A 20,766-nucleotide genomic window follows, 5' to 3' on the forward strand; every position below is an offset into this window, starting at 1 on the left:
AACAGCAGCTTTCATTGATGAATTAAAATCCTTAACCTTATTCCTGAACACTTCCAACTTGCTAGTGAGTAACCTGCATTATCATGCATGAGATACAATTTCTAATTTAAACACAGATTTCAGTTGCAGCGGACTTATAAGGGTACCTAAGCTGAAATAAAGAATGCAAAAGCAGTCATAATTAAAAATGCCAAAGTAGCAGAACCATGGAACACCTGAAGCCGGGACTGTCTATGGAACAGGGTGTGTGTGTGTGTGTGTGTGTGTGTGTGTGTGTAAACGAGAAAGAGAGAAAGAGAGGAAGGGAGTTGCTATCCTTTTGTGCTTGCCCTCAGATCATCTTTTCAGACTGGAGTTTATGCTACTTCCACTTGGGACAAAAATTAAGATTTCTAGTTGCCAAGTTACCACTCAAGATAATGTATTTCAGTTGTGGTACAGGTTATTCACATAGGGAGACCCAAATAGATAAAGCTACACCGCTAGGGCCAGGTACAAATCCCTAAATTGCATCTGACACTAGCAGAGTCCAAACAAATTTCAAAAACAGAACCAGGACTTAGGGATGGGGTTTGGGCCAGGGATTGGGGGGGGGGGGGCAGCTACCACTGCACTCTTTCCTTCTCCCTACGCTGATCCATAGAAAAAAAGTCAACAGAACGTATGTCTCTTTCTAAAAGAAAGCCAATGATTTCAACTTGCCCAATGTCACCAACATTTAATCATCAAGAAGGGCACAAAAAATAGGGGACTTTATGATATTTCTTAGGAAGTGCCCTTTCAAAAAAAAAAAAAAATCACTTAGATATTCTCCAAGAGGTGAGTCACATGTGATGACGCCATTCCCCTCAGTGTTAATTACTGCAGTGCAAAGAAGCTGAATACTCAGATCAGGAAAGGTGGTGATGAGACATATGCCCAATAAAACCACCACCGCCCAATCACACATCTAATACAAACTTTACAATCTGCCTGTTGGGAGCACGGAAATCAGATTCCAGGAGAACACAGACTTGTCACCTGAGATTATAAGGATTTTATGACATAAAAATACTGAACACTCTTCCGTCCTCACCCCTCCATGTCCAAAAAGGGGAAGGGGTGTGAAGTAGGTTGTTAAACAGGTATTATTTTGCATCAAATTTCACACTTCTTTACAGTTTACATTCTGTTAACTCCTTTATGGAGAGGAAAACTAATAAATCAGCAAGTTTAATCTTTCAGTGTGAAGGTTTCTCTTTTATCTTCTTGAGGCTGTAAGTGAAACCAAACTGGTGAGCACAAGTCCAGAGACCCCAGTAAGTAGTCTGCAAAAGCATTTTTTAATGCAATCGAGTAGGCTGAAGGGGATCATGACACTTCTTTCAAAAAATGCAGATTTCCTTCCCTGCCCTAGGTATGGTTACCTTTTCATCATCAATAACTTAGGATAAAGCGAGAAAGGCAAAGACATAACACCAATTTCTATACCATAGCACATCACTTGTAAGAAGGGGTTTGGTAAAGTCTGTAATCAGGCATTAACTTGAACAGAAGAAATCGGCCACATACTTTCCTTAACAGAAGTAACTTATATTCTAGAAATTGTATTTAGTAGTTACTGTAGAGTCTTTATACCTCACTAAGTCTTAAAAGAACTTTTAACCACTTTTTTCATCATCTGCTAACTGTACTTTCAAGATTTTAATGATACCATCATATTTCCACATAATATCATAGGGACCAGTATCTTCTAGACTAAGCAACAGGAAGAATGAGAAATTTCCTGTTTACCAATTTTTTTTTAGCAATAACCAGTTACCAATATGCAAGTAACAGCACCAAATGAGGGAAACTAGTTTTTCTTAGTAATTTGCTTAACCTAAAACTCAAAACTCAGAACATTTTAGTAAGGTTACTACTTAAGAAAATTAACTGGGTATTTCATACCTCTGAAAGGAATTTGTTCTGGCCCTGCTTTGCCTTAAATCGTTTGATCTTTTGCTGAATTCTCTTATCTTTTTCCAGATCTTCTACAGATGCCCATTGACAATGAAGATAAGAGCTAAAAGAATAAAATAATATACTTGAAACACGTAGAAAATAATCTTGTTATTCCCCCAAAATCAACTAAATAACTAATGAAATAAGCGGTTTACCTACTAATAGAGGCTGCTGATCAACATTCAATACAATTATTCATGTTTGAGAATAAGAAAAAAATCAATAATTGTGCCTGAAATTTGTCTTCCGTCCTGAGCCTCCAGCTCTCTTATTTATCTCCCATTAAAAAAAGAAAAGGACCTACTAACAAAAGCTGTTTTCATAAGTGAACGGATTACACTTCAATACAAAACAATTAGCACTACAGGGTGGCCTTAATTATGAATTTACATTTTGAGCCTTTTATCATTAATTGAGAAATAAAAGGTTTTTATCAAGTTAAGAGAATTCTGATTTAAAACAGCAAAGGTAAACATAACTTAGTCCTTCCAGAGCAATCCAAAGGACGAGAACCCTCACCTATTCTCTGAACACCCATGCCCCACCAGCCCATGGGCAGTTTCCGCCCTCCCAGCCTCACTCTTCCAGGAGCTGTGAAATGCCGTCTCTTGGAACGCTGTGATTTTGTCGCTCTCTACTGCCTACCTGGTCCTCACACGGGGCAAGGCCCTTCTCCTCAGACTCACCACGGCCTGCTCCAAGCACAGGTGTTCTCTCTAACCCTATCTCGAACACTCTCACCCTCCCTCTTACTTCTCCAAGACTCACAGGTATATAGTTAATATTTTATGGTAGCTTTGACATTCTCTGGTTTGCTATTTTAATATTCTTTTGTACCATCATTTTCTCCCTGCCCCAGATAGCCTGGACTATCTCTTATCTCTCTTTCTGGTGAGGACATTAAAAAGAAATGAGGTGCCTGAATATGCACCTATTTCAAAATCAAGGTACTACTACTCTTAGAAATTATGGAGCATTCTAAAATCTGTCAAAAATGATTAATGACATGGGAAAGGCTTACGATATTAAGTATCATATCATTTATATTTATGTAAAGTCTAATATGCAAAAGGTAGGCTGATTTAGTCCTTGTACAATTGACTGAGGGAGATAAGGACGTTAAATACGTATGCCTTGATAGGCTAGGAGTCGATATAAACCCTGTACACACACGCACACAGAGAAAAGAGACTAGGTGAAAATGCATCAATATGTTGATAATGATATTTTCTGGGTGGTAAGATTGCAAGTATTTTCTTTTCTACTTTCAAGTATTTTCCTAATTTCCAGTAAGTAATTCGCAATACTGTTTCTGCATATTATCAAGAAACAAGTATTTTAAAAATAACCGAGTCTAATCTCCTTCTTGGATAGAAAAAGGCACGGGTGCAAGTCAACACTGTCTGTCTGCTGAGGTACACATGCCTTTCCAGCACCATCAGTGTGGCTGGAATGTGGGCACAGGCCTTTAGTGTCACTCTTCCTCTTGCAAACTGGGCTGAAATATTTGGATAGTGACTCTGTTTTACTAAATGGAGAAAAGCCACAGCCTCCTCCACTAAGATCAGAAACAAGGCAAGGATGCCCACTGCTTCTACTATTATTCAATATTGTATTTGAGGCATTAGCCAATGTTATTAGACAAGAGAAAACAACAAGGGGAAAAATAATTAGAAAGTAAGAAATAAAACTATCTCTATTTGCAAACGGTATGATTATATTATTGGAAAACCCTAGAGAATCAATTTGAAAACTAATTCAAATAATGAAATGAAATAATTTAGCAGTATACCAGGATAAAAAATTAACACACAGAAATCAATAGCGTCCATTTACACAAACAACAGTAGAGAAAACCTCTTTTATATTATCAACAAAGATTAAGTGCTTAGTCATAAATCTTAACAAAAAAGGTGTGAAATTTATATAAGGAAATATTTAAAATCCTTCTAAAAGACACAAAAATAGAGCTGAACCAACTAGAAAGACATCCTTATTTTTAGATGGCATGACACAACGTCATAAACCATAAATCCATAAATGCATAAACAAGCATTTTTTAAAAAGATTTTATTTATTTATTTGTCATAGAGCACAAGCAGGGAAAGAGCAGGCAGAGGGAGAAGCAGGCTCCCCACTGAGCAGAGAGCCCGACGTGGGACTTGATCCCAGGATCCTGGGATCATGACATGAGCCGAAGGCAGATGTTTAACAACTGAGCCACCCAGGCGTCCCATAAACAAGCATTTTTATGGTGCTAGACAAGTTAATACTGACTTATATATAAAAATAAACGTGCAAGAACATCCAAGAAAATACTAAAAAGGAAGAGTTTTTAGGGGAAACTACATATACCAGATATTAAAATACAATTTAAGCCTTTATGAGTAAAACAGTGTGCTACTGGCTCAGGAACAGACAGGCAGACCAAAGGATTAAAATATGGTACAGGGCTCCTGGGTGGAGCACCCGATTCTTGATTTCAGCCCAGGTCAGGATCTCAGGATTATGAGATCAAGCCCGGTGCAGTGCCTGCTTGAGATTCTCTCTCTCCCTCTGCCCTGCCCCTGCTCACTCTCTTTAAAAAAAAAAAAAAAAAAAAAAAAAAAAGGTACAAACATGTTTCCAAATAAATATATAAATTTAGTACATGATAAGGGTTACATCTCAAATCACCAGGATAAAGATGGACTTTTCAGTAATGGTGTTAGAACAATATTTGGGAAAATATAAAATTGGAACAAGTATTATTATACTTTATACCATACCCAAAATAAACACCAAGTGGATGATTAAGCCCCTATATACAGAAAATGAGACCATGCAGGTACCAGAGGAAAACACGGCAAATTCCTCTTTAAGCTGGTGGTAGGGAAAAGCTTTCTAGCTATGGCTCAAGAGCAATATCCAATAAGAGAAAAGACTAATAAATCTAACTACAAAAAAAAATTAATTCACAGTGCAATAAAAACAAAAAGTCAAAGGACCACTGAAACTGGGAAAGCACAGTTGCAACACAGAACACAGAAAAAGGACGAAAGCACAACAGAAAAGTGGGCAGAAGACATGAACATGCAACTGATAAAAGAAAATACAAAAATGGTCATTAAACTTACAAAAAGATATTCTCATTCATAAATTAAAAAAAAATCAAAAGCAAAATACAATTTCTCACAAAAAGTGAAACCACTACACTACGTTGGAAAGGTTGTAGGCAGAGAGGTGGTCTCTTACATCGTCAGCAGGAATGCAGAGGGCCATCCTCTTATGAAAGGGAATGTGGCAATACCTAACAGAACTACATATATTTTCTCCTCTGAATACAGCAACCCCAATCCTAGGAATTCATCCTCAAACTGTGCCTCCAACAATCTGATAATATACAGGCATGAGAATATATGTTATAGCATTGTCTGTAGCTATAAAACATTGGAAGCCATTTACACGCCCACACACACAGGAGACTGGCTGGATGAGCGATGATACAGCCATGCCGCGGAGTACTACACAGCAGTAACAAAGAATGAAGAAGACCTTATGGATCGATATTGAGTAACTTCCAAAATATAGTATTATTAAAAAGCCAAGTGCAAATATCTAGTGATCATTGCTATTTTTGTATGTAAGAAAAAAGGGGAAAATAATATTTTATATGTATAAAATATTTTTATGTATAAATATTTACACACACACACACACACACACACACACATACATATAGAGATTATCTGCATGTTCATGCCCAAAAGTACAGAAAGGCTAAATCTGGGATTAATGAGATGGTAAGTAGGGATTGAGGGATTGAGGGGAAGAGAAAAGGATGTGTCTTTGAGTACCCTTATGTAGAAGTTCTGACTTTTGAACCATGTTGAGTATTTTGTGAACTTGAAATAAAGAAAATAAGTAAGATCAACAAGAATGGTGGGTAGTTGAGGCACCTGGGTGGCTCAGTCAGGTTAAGAGTCTGATTTCGGCCCCGGTCATGATCTCAGGGTCCTAGAATTGACCCCTGTGTCTGGCTCCCTGCTCAGCGGGGAGTCTGCCTCTCCCTTTCCAAACTCTGGCCTTCCCCCTGCTCGTGCTCTCTCTCTCATTCTCAAATAAACATATAAAATCTTGAAAAAAAAAGAAAAAAAAAAGAAAAGAAAAAGAATGATGGGGTGCTAAAATGGAATACAGATAGATAGAAACTAAAGACCAAACTGAGTATCAAATAAATAACACAGCCACCCTGAAAGGGGCACAAGGGGAGGGGAAGAATTAACCCAAGGAAATTCTGAACCAAGTATTTAGCTTCCAAAAACCCTTTGGCTAAGCACAAAAAATTCTAAACACTGAATGAACTTTATAGCTGGTAGGCTTCTTTTTCACAAAATATATGATCTAGTAAATTAGAAAACACTTCCTGTATATTCTAGAACTGACAAATAAATACATTAGAGATAATAAGAGCCAGGTGTCTCATGGTTGAAGAAGGGAGTCATTACTATTGGAAGGTGAAAGGACTCAATGAACCCTGTCATGCTGCTGAAATAAAACCAAAACTGGGTGCCTGGGTGGCCCAGCTGTTAAGTGTCTGCCTTTGGCTCAGGTCATGATCCCAGGGTCCTGGGATTGAGCCCCGCATCGGGCTCCCTGCTTGACAGGAGGCCTGTTTCTCCCTCTCCCACCCCCCCATGCTTGTATCCCCTCTCTCGCTGTGTCTCTGTCAAATTTATCTTTAAAAAAATACATAAAACCAAAACTATTGCTATAAAGGCATTGATTTTCATCACTGTTAGGTAAGTAGACACGTAGGTACACAGAAGTTATGTGTGTATGTGTAACAAACATATGTGTGTACATGTAACCTGTATTGCATACACGTGCACGCACACACATGGACATGTGCAGGGGGCCCACCTAGCCCTCTCCACAGAGAGGCCCCAGGAGCACTGACACCCCTGCACTAATGAGCACACCTAGGACTCAGATTGTGGTTTCTAAATGCCATTCTCCAGTAGAAACAACCAAGGCTTTTGGAGAAATTACCTATTCCAGGACTTAAAGAAGTAAATTACAACATGAGTATGGAATATCCTCTGGTGCCAGAGAGTAAGGAAGTGCTCAAAGAAGGATGGGGACAAAGCAAAGGGAAATAGGATCTGGCCTGAAGGGGTTCCCACTGGTCAAACCTGGAATAATGTGAGCAAACAGCGTATCATAAATAATGATACGATAATAATGATGGCCCACTGAATAAAATAAGACTCCGCAAGTCTACAGAGCTACAAAGAAGCAAATTTAGGTCAAATTCTCCCTTACAGCAGGAACCCAACTAATACATTTAGAATGGGTGATAGAATTAGTAAATCACCACTTAGCAACCATTAGCACATTTAAGAGTCTCAAAAATATTTTTCCAGAAGATAGTTTTTTAATTACAAAAAGGAAAACAGGAATTCTTTATCCCATTTTGCAATTTTTCTGTAAATCTGAAATTATGTCAAAAATAAAAGGTCAACGGAAACTGTTAATTTTGTGGAAATTTTAATTTCCCTTAGAACGCAATACTATCAGACAGAAAAGCTCTTTTTCAGAACTACATGTGCATCATATCCCATGACCGACAAAGGATGGCAGGTCTCCCCTGGCCTGGCAGCAGTACCTAGTCACGAACCAGTCAAGCCCCTTAAGCTCCACCTCCACAGGCTGTCCTAGATGGATGCCTACTGGTGGTGCCATTTTGTGGGAATCAATACTTAAACTTCTCTGCTCTGTGTTTGATTTGATAAATCTACCAGAGAAATCACCCTGGCTAACTTAGTTATCTCCTCACTGATCCTGACACCTCCCTCAAATGACCCTGCAGGAAATCACGTCATATGTATCATCTCTACATGTGCACACTCATCTTGCTCTAAGTACAAAATGATGACAACACCCGTCTAATACAGACCAAGCATTTTTTTATTGCTGTATTCTGTATGTCACTGTATGTCACTGCACTCCCCCAATGACACTGGCAAGAGACTTCTGCATCTTTTCAGTTGGGAAGGGGTCCTGCTCAGAAGCGCACAACTCTATTAGTTTAGTAACACAGTGCCGGTTGCCACAAGGGAGGGTGACAGAAACCATGGGGCCGATGCCTTCACATTCTAAGAGTAGGGTAAATTTTCTTAGGCTGTTTTGACAGCAACTCCCAGAAGCTCTCTTTAAATTCCAGAATCTATTAATACGGTACTTGAGATTCCTTGCCTTGAACATTTTTAATTTAATTTTTACATCATCCATGAAGATTTTTGTCCTTGTTCTGTGATGGTTGCTTAGACTAGAAAAGGGCCGCAAACTTCTTCAGCCAGATGACTACTGATCCCCACAACCACACTGCCTTTTCAAAATGAGTCTGGTCTTCAGTCTACGGTAAACAACAACTCACTGTGTTCTTAATTCAGCTTCCTAAAGGCTATGCATTCGAATTTACTAAACAAAAAGAGACAAACAAAATCACAGCTGACTGTGTTTCAAAATGTGAATGATGTCATGATTTTCTAGAGCCCTCCCCTGACAGTAGACATCTCATCTCAAGTGCCTGGCAGAGGAGGAAGAGTCACTCTCAGAGGACACGCAAATATTACTTAACTCGCTTTTCTCTTATTGTAGGAGGTTTTATCCCTTCTGAAAAGAATTTCTTGGTTATACATGAAAGCTAGTCAACTTTTATACCAATCACACATTTTCCAGAAAAATTAAATTCATGAAATTTCAAAGACAAAAGAGTTAGTAAGCAATGGCCTCCAAAGCACTAAATAAACCATACCAAAAATTTCCCAATTCCCACTTCCTGCTTCATTTTTCCAATTACTTTTTAAATCCTTATTTAGAATTTAATTGGGGATCCCGATTAAAAGAAAAAAAAAATCACAGTTTACTTACAAGTTTTTGTATTTCACATAGAATTCCTCAACTTCTACCTCCTCTCCAGAGTCCTTCTGCAACAAAAGAAAATTTTCAGGCACATGCTTAAAACCAACTATCAGAATAATCCAAAAGTAAGGATTTACTCCCAAAGGAACACAAAACAGGCAGGACCAAGGCAGCACGGGCCGTTCTTGTGAGGATGAGCACGGTGTGAGCTGAAGGCCGCCAGGGAGATGAGGACTCATGCACTTAGGCCCATGCTGCTACTTGATGGGCTACAGCTCCTACGACATGAATCATTTTAACTCCTCCCTAACCACATGCAGCTTCATTCACAACAACCTGACCCCAAACCTGGCTCTCTGCCAAACCCACAGTGTTAAGTAGACGCCAAGTGTACCATTTTCTCAGGCAGCAGCCAATTAGCAACTGCTCTCCTGAATGCCATATGTATTATTTTTGGCTGCCTCGTGGCAACTTTACATTGTGGGTTTTGTAATGTTTTAAAATATTTAAAAGACATTTATTCCTCCATATAGTTAATAACTCTAAACAAGAAACCATATAAAACTAAACCTTGTTCTTCTGCTGTAATATCAGTGCATCACAATTCACAGTTTTAGTTTTACTCAATGGTACAATTAAAATCTCTCAGACAAGATGTCTCACACACATAGCAGCCAAATAAAATTAACACTCCAACTAGTACATTTAGGTAAGGTTAAAATCGTGATACGTATCAGCCGAATCAAGAGTTCAGTGGTAAGATTATCTACACCATCTCCCTTGATCCCACCTACTGCTGTGTATGCAGGAGATACTGCTCAAATGATATTTTAAGTATCTTTTTCAATATTTTTTTCCCTTCTGGTTTTAGGCTGTTAAACAAGTCATAATATGTAATTTTCTCCTGGAACGTTGGATCAGATAAATCAGGGATGAAATGTAAACACCACTTACAGAGGTTTAGGGCTTGCTTTTACACTCTTACAAGTGCACCCAAACCTGCCTGGAGGGTCACACTTGGCGAAGCTGCCTCAGAGATGCTGCGGAGAAAATTAAGGCATGCAGGAACATGGCAGAGGACAAACAAAGGAGCAAAGACTTCTAGACTGGATGACAAGCAGGCACAGGCTCTGCTCCAAGAGGCTACAGTTTCCCTCGATCCCTAATCTGCAAGCTGCTATCAAAGATTGTGAACCTCAACTTTTCTTTAAAACCCTCACTTGTATCAGTTAAATCTAAATTTTACACTGTTTCTTCCACCTGCGTAGAGATCAGCAATTGGAAGACAGGATATTCAAGTGTGTGGTCAAAGCCCATTCATATCTGGTTCGAACCTAACACCTATCAATGATCATAACCATAAACAGCTTTTTAACCAACATATAGAGAACACCATCAATACCCCAAATGTTCGGTTGTCCAAAATAGGAAAAGAAATGTTTGCCAGATACCCTCAAGAACCAGCAACATAAATCTGGAATCAATTTAGAAATAAGTTCTAGTCAATTCAAGTGACAATCCATCCAGCCCCCACTTTACTTTTTTCGCGCCCCAATGTTACCTCTTCTACTCACACGTTTCAGCAGTCATTTGAAATGTATTATCTCTGCACACAACTGGCTATTCCAGTAGAAAGGCCAAGACAAGTCAGAAGACAACCAGGCTAAAGGGAAAGCCAGGATGAGCCTAGATCATGAAATTCAGTCCTAGAATGGAATTCAAACATCTGGTCTACTGTTCTTACTCTTTTGATGCTGACTATATTTCTTTCAATTCAGAAAGGGTGTTTCAAAATTACATTATCTTTGAAGTAATAAAACAACAAAACAAAATAAACAACAAAACAAAAACACAAGGTTTATTTCCTGATTTCCTTCTTCCCAATCCTTCCTCCTATACTGTCTTTCCCATCGCATTCTAAATAGTCTCACCGGCCCATTAATTTCCAAGTGGGCACCAAGGTACACAGGATCAACTCTGGAACCAGAGGGATAGTTTTCATTCTGTCCAAGTCTTGTTGCCAAAAAGCTCTGACTCACAGCCATCAGCTGTCTGTCCCGGACTTTCATCAATACCCATTTTCTTGTCATGATCAGCTATTCCTCTAGGAGCCTGCCGCGGGAATGCCTAATAAGAGGGTCTAGAATTGTCTGAGGGGCAGCAATTAGGTTCCAAGGCATTCTGTAGTAGCCCCGGGAGCTGGTGTAAAATTCTACCAGGGCCTATTTCTTCTGGATGTCCCAAATTATAAGCCTGTTCTTTGATTAAGTGACCGCCCATACTGGATCACCTTCTTGCCCCTAGAGCTGTAAGTAGAGCTGTTTTGTACCTTTTGTTTCCCATAAATACATTCTTGCTGACCTCTTCTGCTTTATTAATAGCAAAACAATTAACAAAAGTATGTGAATTCATAAGCCCTCAGGAACACCACTTTAATTATTCACTAAATGGCAGTTTGACCAGCCTCTGGTGATAGTTGGAAACAGCCCCAACAACTACCCCCACGTCCAACTTTCAGACACCGTCCTGTAATGGGCATAACCAATGAATAACTGACTCATAGCACTGCTTCTGGACACGCATGCACGCACGTGCACATAAAGAACCAACAGATTTATTTTCTGGACAACTACTATTAAATTTGAGAGCTCTCTAAAGTAATTTTATGTGTTCAATGGAATATTTAACAAAAATGTGTTTATCTCATTAGACTCCAAAGCTAGTCTATGAAAATCCTTATTATTCATATGAAATTTGAAGTTACAAATATATTAAGCTATACTTGTTCCCATCGTTCACAGGAACCAGAAACCTTGACCAGATAATAAATCGACACCTTTGGCCACCTGGATTCTACAACAGCAATCCAGTAAGTGGTAATCCTGAAGCCTAAAATAATGAATGACCTTTCCTAAGCATTCAAAGCTAAACTATAGTGCCAAAAGGGAAAATGCTGTTACATAATTTACAACAGAAAGAGAAAGCACCTTGATATATCAATAAAGCAAAGGTACAAATCATTTCCTCCTCCTGACCCAACTGATTCTACTCTACCAGAGATAGCAAATCATAGTTCACTTACAGAGAAAAGAGGACATAATAAATGCGATGAAGCGTTTTGCCTGCTTTACATACTATTTGTTGTTGTTATTAGTGGGTTCAGCTGAAGAGGCTTAAAACAAATACCCTGGAATTTAAAACTAGCTCTTAAGAAAACACATGGGATAACTAAAAGAAACAAAGAATTCCATGAAATAGAATCAGAATTCACTTTTAAAACTATTTTTGGCCTTCTGATACAAAAAGGATTCGAATCATTATTCCCCAAGGACAGATGGCTCCAAGCAGAAAGGGCTACATGAGGGGCTAAATGTGGAAAACGAAAGAATTAAAACGTTGTACAGTCCAAAAGTCCATTCTTAAATATACCATAAAATTCAAATACAAGAATCAGCGACATCCCTTCCGCTGGATCTCACGCACATGAACGTGAGTTTAGAATGACACACAGGCCTGAGCCGTCCCTAGTCAGCACGAGGCGCTGAATCATGGAGGCCCTGCCAGATGAGCTCTGCGTCTACATGACTCCCTCACAATGGGAAATGATTCTCAGGCTACAACGATGAGGTCAACTGACGTGGAAAACCATCATCTGAGTCCCCACTATGTGTCAGCACCATGGAGGGTATGCTCAAGAGCTCCCGGCGAGTTTCTGTAGCGCTGCCAGGGGGAGATAAAGGCCCCTTCTCACAGCTACTTCTTCAATTATTCATGGTAAGAGGATGCAGACCAGCAGGCATAGCTAGAAGCCACAGGAAAATCTCAAATTTCCTTTTGTTTCTATTTGCCACACTTTCCTCCAATGTTAATAAAGCTGATAACTAAAGTAACTATTTCAAGAACACTACCAGTCGAAAAAGTTGGTACCTGCTCATGTTTACAACGTTCGGACGGTTTTTTATCACACTTTATGAAATACTAGTCACGTACAAACATGACGTGTCAATGGGCTCTACCTCTCGTCCGTACTTTAAACCACACCTCAAGGCTCCCCTCCCCTTCCGGGGCAATTTCTCCATTCATCTTTGCCATCCGAAAATTCCCACCTACTCAACAAATACTCTACCCTCCTATAAAAATCAAGTGATTTTTCACCTCCTATGAGAAAACCACCCCGGTTGTCTGTAAATGGTAATAATACCTATTTCCTAACCAAGGATACCTACCTCTCAAGGGTCATGAGAAAAGAAAATGAGTTTTAAAGTGGGCAAAGCAGAAAGAAAAAGCAATGTCCTACATAACCCACACTCTAGGTAGCTCTGAATAATAGAGATAATTACAACGTCCACCCCCAAACCTGCCAAGCTTCTCTGCTGAAGCACCATCAACTAGGTGAGAAGCCCTACAACCCATCCAAACCACAGGCTGTTTACTCCAACAAGTCACTTCAGTTCTGTGAAGGGGACTGTTCTTTGAAGCATGTCAAGGATTTAAACTTTACTACATATCTACAATTCGCAAATTACCGGTTCCAGAGTCATTAGCAGGACAAAAACACAACCTTTCTAATGAGTTAAACAGCGCTCATTTCTGCTTGAACAGGTGGGAAATTTGGTTGAAATTTCATCATTTAATTTATCAGAGAGGAAGTCGTCACGTTCAAAGAGTCAACAGAAAGCCACTCCAATATACCCCTGCTATCCCCTACACTCAATTTGAAAATATCTTGATATGTCATTCTTGATTATTTTCATGTGAACTAGAGTTGCATATTCTGATAAAAATCCACACTCTGGGGCACCTGGGTGGCTCAGTGGGTTAAGCCGCTGCCTTCGGCTCAGGTCATGATCTCAGGGTCCTGGGATCGAGTCCTGCATCGGACTCTCTGCTCAGCAGGGAGCCTGCTTCCTCCTCTCTCTCTCTCTCTGCTTGCCTCTCTGTCTACTTGTGATCTCTCTCTGTCAAATAAATAAATAAAATCTTAAAAAAAAAAAAAATCCACACTCTGATAACACAATAGAAAAGCAAACCGTACTGCAACAAAGATAAAGAGAAATGCCCTGCTGGTCTAATACCATTTTCAAGGGTCTCCAGACAGTAGCATTTGAAAAGCAAAGGTTCCCAATTGGATAAGCCTGGGGTCTCATGGATTCCTCCATGCCTCCTCTCCCTCAATGGGAAGTTACACTTTGTATACATCTCACATTTAAAAAAAAAAAAAAAGAAAAGAAAAGAAAAGAAAGGCTGATTTTCCACCAACCTGGAAAGCAAATATGAATAAAGAATTGCATTTGACAATGATTCAAGCTGAAAGACAGATGCCCTATATGTAAAGGGCACCATTTTCTCAGGACACCGGAAACTGTATGCCAGAATATAGAGATGCATCTCGATGACTATGTAATTCTTCAAACAAAATAAAGCATTTCCTCCAACTGGGCAAGAGAGAGATGGTTGGGATGAAAGGGGGAATCTCGATCAGGAGAAGAAAATGCAGTGTTACTGGACTGCTTTGTCACTGAGGATATATGTTCCTCGGTGACAAAGTTATCAGACTCGTGAGAGGTACTTAGAGTTCATCTTTGCAAGACCAACATAAATTTTGACTAATTTTGAAGAAATCATATTGAAGAAAGTCATATTATCTTTAAAAACTACACTGAAGGGGCACCTGGCTGGCTCAGTCAGTAAGAGCATGCAACTCTTGATCTTGGGGTTGTGAGTTCAAGCCTGATGCTGGGTGTAGAGATTACTTTAAAAAAAAAAAAAAAGGAATCTTTAAAAAAAAAAAATTACACGGGAAGCGGTTCTGCGTCTCACCTTTACAATGACAAATAAAAGATATTAGTGAGTATTTTAACTGGATATGAAGAATGTTATGAAAAGTATGAGAAAACACCTGCTCACTAAAATGATAAACCTGCATCTTGGGGAGGGGGCCAGGGGCAGGCAGGGAACTTTCCTAAGGGAGTTGAGGGGTAAATTCATGTCTATGCTTTTTATGAATATTTTTGAAAAAGGCAGACTATGCCTCTAAAAGCCCTATGCAGTTCTTTGGTGACGTCTGAGTCTCTTGTCTACTCTAAATGGTGTAATAAAGCACTGACTGAAATTTCCATTTCATTTGGGGCTAAATATCCCCTAAGTTTTATATTTGGCTAGTAAATCAAACAGGATTAGAAATATCACCAAAAGTGTTGTTGTACAATAATGGTTGTTGTACATTAGTGCACTTTTTAAAGGAAATTATAAAGCAAAAAACAATTTAAGAGCCAGACATACACCATAGGTTTGGATCACTCCAAATGGTGCTTACCTGTTTTTTTACTGAACGACTGCTCATGATTTTTTCTACCACTGGACCTTCTGCATCAACAGATTCCTAAACAAAACAAAACAAAATAAAAAAAAAAAGGTAGAATAAATCAGTCCAAATGGAAATCTTTCATTCCATGCTATAAAAATAAGAAATCATTCCCTTTGCATATCTATCCCCTTTGAATTCTTGCCCTTTAAACCACTGGGTTCAAAGTCACCAGTGGGAAATATGACTGAAAAGAACAAGACTCTCACTCTCCAGAAAGGCAAAAGGAAGATCTGTGTTTATTACTTCATGATTATGTGGTTTAGTTACGTGGACTGGCGTGGGTCCCTAAAGCCAGAGAACATTCAGAAACTCCAGCCGCCAAGAGAAAATAATCTCCGCAGGACAGCAGTCAAAGGTATAACTTCTCCTCATCTATACCCATTGGGTAAATATACTCATCATTTTGTTATTGAAGGCAGCTTTCATCTATGTTGGTCACATAAAACGTTATATAACAACTTAACATAGCACAGATTACCAAATAAAGTAAAGAACTGCATGTAATATACTTTGCAATGGGTTACCAGTTTGTTAACTAAAGTACAGTAATGGTAACAAAAGGGCACTTAAAAAAAAAAAAGATCTTTACAATAATCAATCCTATGTTACTACCCATATTTGATACAAACTATTTTATCCATCATTTACATGGCACAGAAAATAAAGTATGCCCTGCTGGGTACTACAAGGCAGTAATTTCATAAAGGGGTTCCGACAGTGCCTAACAGCAGGAGACAAGCTTGAGTGGTTTATTAAAGTCCCCGAAGCTGCAGCTCTGAATTCTTCAGAGGTAAATTCACCCTCCTTGCATCCTAGCTCTGACTCTTCCTCAGCACAGACCATTAATTCTCCAAAACTGTGTCAAATTACATATCGTAGGCTTATACAGAAATAAGTTTCAGCAAGCAGGGCTTTCTAAAAGGTACTGCTGCACAAGCACGGCCCCATAGCACGTCAGCCAACAGTAGCTGAATGTTCTCCGGCTCAGAATCCCAGGCTTCCAGCTAGGAGCTCTCCAGTCCACCTTCTCCAACGCACGTGAGAACCACACGGGAGGGCCGCTGACCTGCTGCTCCGACTGCGAGGTGTTGGAGGGGGAGTCTCTCCCAGCAGCGTCTGCATCATCTGCCTCCTCATCGGAAATCTTGAACTCCAAATCTTCCGTGTATCGCTTTCTCTTCACCTGCCTGCTGGAACGTCTCTTCTAAAACAAAAACAAAAACAAACAAACAAACAAACCCAACAGAGCAGGTTTAAAAAGCCATCACTGATGCTCTTTATAACTTTTCAGATGGTACGATATACATGTACATTTTTTAAAATTAATCTTGAAGAAAAGCTGATGAATTTAAGCCTGTACGTCGCCTAAGAAACCAGAGTGGCAATGAACATGACGGAGATGGGGGAAGTCTGGAGTCAGCCACGGGGGACTGGGCGAGGCTGGGCTGCTTCCAGTTACCAGACCTTCAGCTGGGGACTATAAGCAACCACATAACTGATTCTTTACTTGGGTGGCACATCGCTCAGAAGTGAAAACAGTACAGAAGCTGGATGACAGCTACATAGGAATTCCTTTTACTATTCTCTCTACTTCTGTATGTTTTTTAAAATTTTTCCTCTAATAAAAGGTCTGCAAAAGTGAAGGCATTAGAAGATAACCTGCAAATTATAAAGTTCCACATAAATACTGAAATAGTACTTCAGAGGGCCATTTAAATAAAAGGTCTGCATTTTAATTTTGGCAATAGTCTGAAATTTTTTGAAGAGATGAAGTACTGAATGGCAGAAGTGATAATGAATGACTACGAAAAGTAATTTTACTTTTTTTGGTTAATTTTTTTTTTTGTTTTACCACACTGATGAAAATGTGAAATCCTGGTAACAGCTATTACTATTACCTATTACTAATAGGTATTAGTAAGATTATTGGCAAAATAGGTCCCCTCCCACCCCACGGTCAAGAGAACCCACTCCACCTCTGCAGGACAGTGTGGTCATGGCTATCAAAATTTAAAACGTGCCCACCCTTTGACCTAGCAATGACGCTTCTAGTCAGGTACATAACATATCTTCAGAATGGCTGCAAGATACCACATTTGTTTTTTAGACCTAAACTTTTAGATCTTCAGAATAGCTGCAGGATAAATTGTAAAATAAAAAGAAAAGCAAGTCACATAATAAGAAGTAGCTTATAATTCTATTTAAGATCTCTTCGTGTGGCTCATCAATACATAAACTCAAGACAAGGACACTGAATGTTTTGTGTACTTTTCTATGACTCAGTGCACATTTCCTTAAAAAAAAAAATGAACGTGTATGTTTACATTTTCAATCACACAAAAAAAAATCTGAAAAGACACATAACAAATTATTAGCAGCTATTAATTCTAGGGAGTGAAGTGAATGGAGCAGGAGGAGTTTTACACTTTTTGTTCAAAATAATCCTGTACTGTTAGACCTTTCTGATGAAGAATTAGTTTTGTGAATTAATGAAAAATGGGGAGGAATAACTTTTCATTAATATGTGTATTTGATAAAAGCTAACATAACTATAAAATGACATGTGTAAGTTTTAAATCACTGTTAAGTGTAAGATTATGGCTTGTAGATGAGTTTAGGAAGCACACCGAATGAATAAAAATACTGAGAAAAGTAACACTAGTGAACCTTTTACTAAGAACTACAAAATAAAACTTAAAAAAAATTTTTTTTTAAGATTTATTTATTTATTTATTTGACAGGATCACAAGTAGGCAGAGAGGCAGGCAGAGAGAGAGGAGGAAGCAGGCTCCCTGTTGAGCAGAGAGCCAGATGCGGAGCTCGATCCCAGAACCCTGGGATCATGACCTGCGCCGAAGGCAGAGGCTTTAACCCACTGAGCCACCCAGGAGCCCCCAAAATAAAACTTTTTAAGGAGACTCGTGAATTGTAAAGTTGGTCAGTTAGGCAAAAAGGCAAGTCACCCCACCATGCAGAACAGAGGAGGAACAAGCAAGGACATTCGTGGCTCAAGTCAGGACCAAGGAAGCCTAGCACCTTGCCTCAAAGGGTAAGACAGTTTTGTTTTTGTTTTGTTTTGTTTTTTAATGTTTCTGCTCTCTCTGCTCTCAAGAGGGACTGTGAGGCAGCTCACAGTGCCAACTCGATATAATATGACCATCAGATGAGTTGCTGGAGACTATGAGCACTTAGTCCTAACACAGTTGTGACTGCAGAGGGGCAAAGCACCTTTCTGACTCAAGGTTAGTAACAGACTTCCTAGCAGCTTAGACCAGCAGCAGTAGTAACATGGACCAGAGGTCCTCCTCTGAACCTCCTTGTCAGCCCCGCCTGGAACCAATTCCAGGTTGGGGAGGGGGAACCTCCCCCTGCCCCCGCAAAAGTCAGCAGGGGTTCTGCCATCTGTGACCCTTCCCCACACCACCAAGACAGTTTGAACTTGTGGGCCCTCAAAATGAGCGCTGAGTGTCTGAATTAGCCCAGGTTCTCACTATGTGACCTTGGACATGTCTTGTGGACCTCAGTTTCCTAGTCTGCAGAATGGGGTTAATGATAGTTAACTATGTCATAAGTATACTTGAAGATCACATAAAGCAATTAGATTACACAACAGAATTCACTGACAGCATTTAGAACAGTGCACGGTACATATGAATGCCAAATGAAATCAGTAGGTTTAAAGTCATCATTAACTAGCTCCACCTTTCCAAAAAAATAAAAAATCAGAAAGCACTGAGGCTACAAGGTCAGACTATGCTGCACACAGCTTCCCTTCTCTCTTCACAGAGCTGATCTCTCTTCCCAACTCCTGCTCCTGTGCCCAGTTAACCACCCCTTACTTCTCAACTGTCCATTTCTTTTAGATATAAAAGACTGTTAAGAGGAATAATATTTCAATTTTGTAAAATTCAGCATAATATCTGTATTTCATCTAATATATCAATTTAACTAAATTGAAATGGACTGATCTATATTTTCCTCTTGTCATCCTTAACCTAAGGAGGAATGTGCTACCAGTGATGCACCTGTGATGTTTTATCAGGCTGCCCTGGTTGGGGTCACGTCACAGTACCCATTCCAGCTTAAGTAACTGAACAGCCTACAGGGAGCCTAAGACAAATCCCCTTTACACTAAATATCACTACTGAAGAAATGTTACAGTACAATAAAACAGGAAGCTTTTTGTTTTCTTGAGCAGAAATTTATGATTGGTGGACGTAACTGTTTTACTTGTGGAAGTTTGTCCTCACATCAACTTGGTATTACAAATCTATGCAGTGGTGATGAGGTCAGTTAGAAGTGGATACAAAGTCACTTCACAGGAGCAAAAAATCCCCAAAATACAATTAGAACTCAATTTTTTTCTGAAAATTTAACATATTATTATGGCTTTCTGCCTTCTAAATAATAACTGATCTTTCACTTACTTGCGGTATCGGAATTCCTTTTACAATTTCCCAACATAAAATTTATTACATAATATGCTTCTATTATGGTCTGTTAAACTATTATGATTTGAAAGATTTTCATGAATTAAGACAAAGTATAAACATTCCATTTTAACCATAACTCAAGGGGCTCCTGGGTGGCTCAGTCAGTTAAGTGTCTGCCTTCAGCTCAGGTCATGATCTCAGGGTCCTTGGATCAAGCCCCACGTTCGGCTCCCTGCTCAATGCGAAGCCTTCTTCTCTCTCTCCCTCCCCCCAACGCCCTCCTCATTCTCTCTCTCAAATAAATAAAATCTGAAAAAATAAATAAAATAAAATACAATTAAATTAAATTAACCATAACTCAAAACTTCTGAACTGACACTAAAATAATAGGCCAACTTGTTAAACTTGGATTGCTTTAGAAAAGTTGCATATAATTAACATGGCTACACCAAAGAGAAGACTTACACGTGTTTTCAATATCTCTCCGCTATAGTACTTTGAGATACAATTTTGAGTTTACATTATATGGCATTTACTAGTTTAAACCAATCGCAGAAACCAAGAACTGTTAGCTCTTTACGCATAGGACACAGGAAGAAACAACAAACAGCAGACAGCATCACTTCCTGTGTCAGGACACAGAGGAAGACCTGCCTTCAAACCCTGCGTGGTTGTTTATATGAGCTACTGAACCTGCAACAGTTATGCACTAGCCAATTAGAAAGGATGCACTGATGTTCCTTTGAACAGACTGGCCTTTTTCTAGAACTGAAATGCAGAAGGAAAAAATGAGTATTTCATAAAGTCTAACTGTGTCTCTATAAATACAAACACTTTTAAGAAACAGCAGCGTTATTTGTGAGGAAACAATGGAATTTTCTTGACCTGTGTGAATAAATCTGATTAATGTTGTCCAAATACTACTGCCATAAAGGCCCTAGTTGAAGCAAACATGATGCAGGAAAAAACACCCTTGCACATAAAAATAAAATTTAAAACCATCCAAATACTTTAGTTTAAAAGTCCCTAAGCAATTAAAAAAAAAAAGACATCCACTTACCTTTCCTATCTCTTCAG

At 39.1% G+C, this 20,766-nt stretch overlaps 1 protein-coding gene across 9 annotated transcripts in view; it reads right to left on the reverse strand.

Annotated features, from left to right (window-relative positions):
• Window positions 1-20,766, reverse strand: part of CHD7 (chromodomain helicase DNA binding protein 7) — a 189,970-nt gene that overhangs the window by 48,842 nt on the left and 120,362 nt on the right. For all 9 annotated transcript variants that reach the window (XM_047724434.1, XM_047724432.1, XM_047724425.1 and 6 more), the window contains 4 exons: window positions 16,323-16,460; window positions 15,206-15,271; window positions 8,899-8,954; window positions 1,930-2,044 (listed from right to left, as the gene is read on the reverse strand). In XM_047724434.1, coding sequence (XP_047580390.1) covers window positions 1,930-2,044; window positions 8,899-8,954; window positions 15,206-15,271; window positions 16,323-16,460 — 375 coding nt within the window. The remainder of the gene's footprint in view (window positions 1-1,929; window positions 2,045-8,898; window positions 8,955-15,205; window positions 15,272-16,322; window positions 16,461-20,766) is intronic.

Source organism: Lutra lutra, chromosome 4, assembly GCF_902655055.1.
Source record: "Lutra lutra chromosome 4, mLutLut1.2, whole genome shotgun sequence".
In the NCBI taxonomy this organism is placed as follows: Eukaryota; Metazoa; Chordata; class Mammalia; order Carnivora; family Mustelidae; genus Lutra; species Lutra lutra.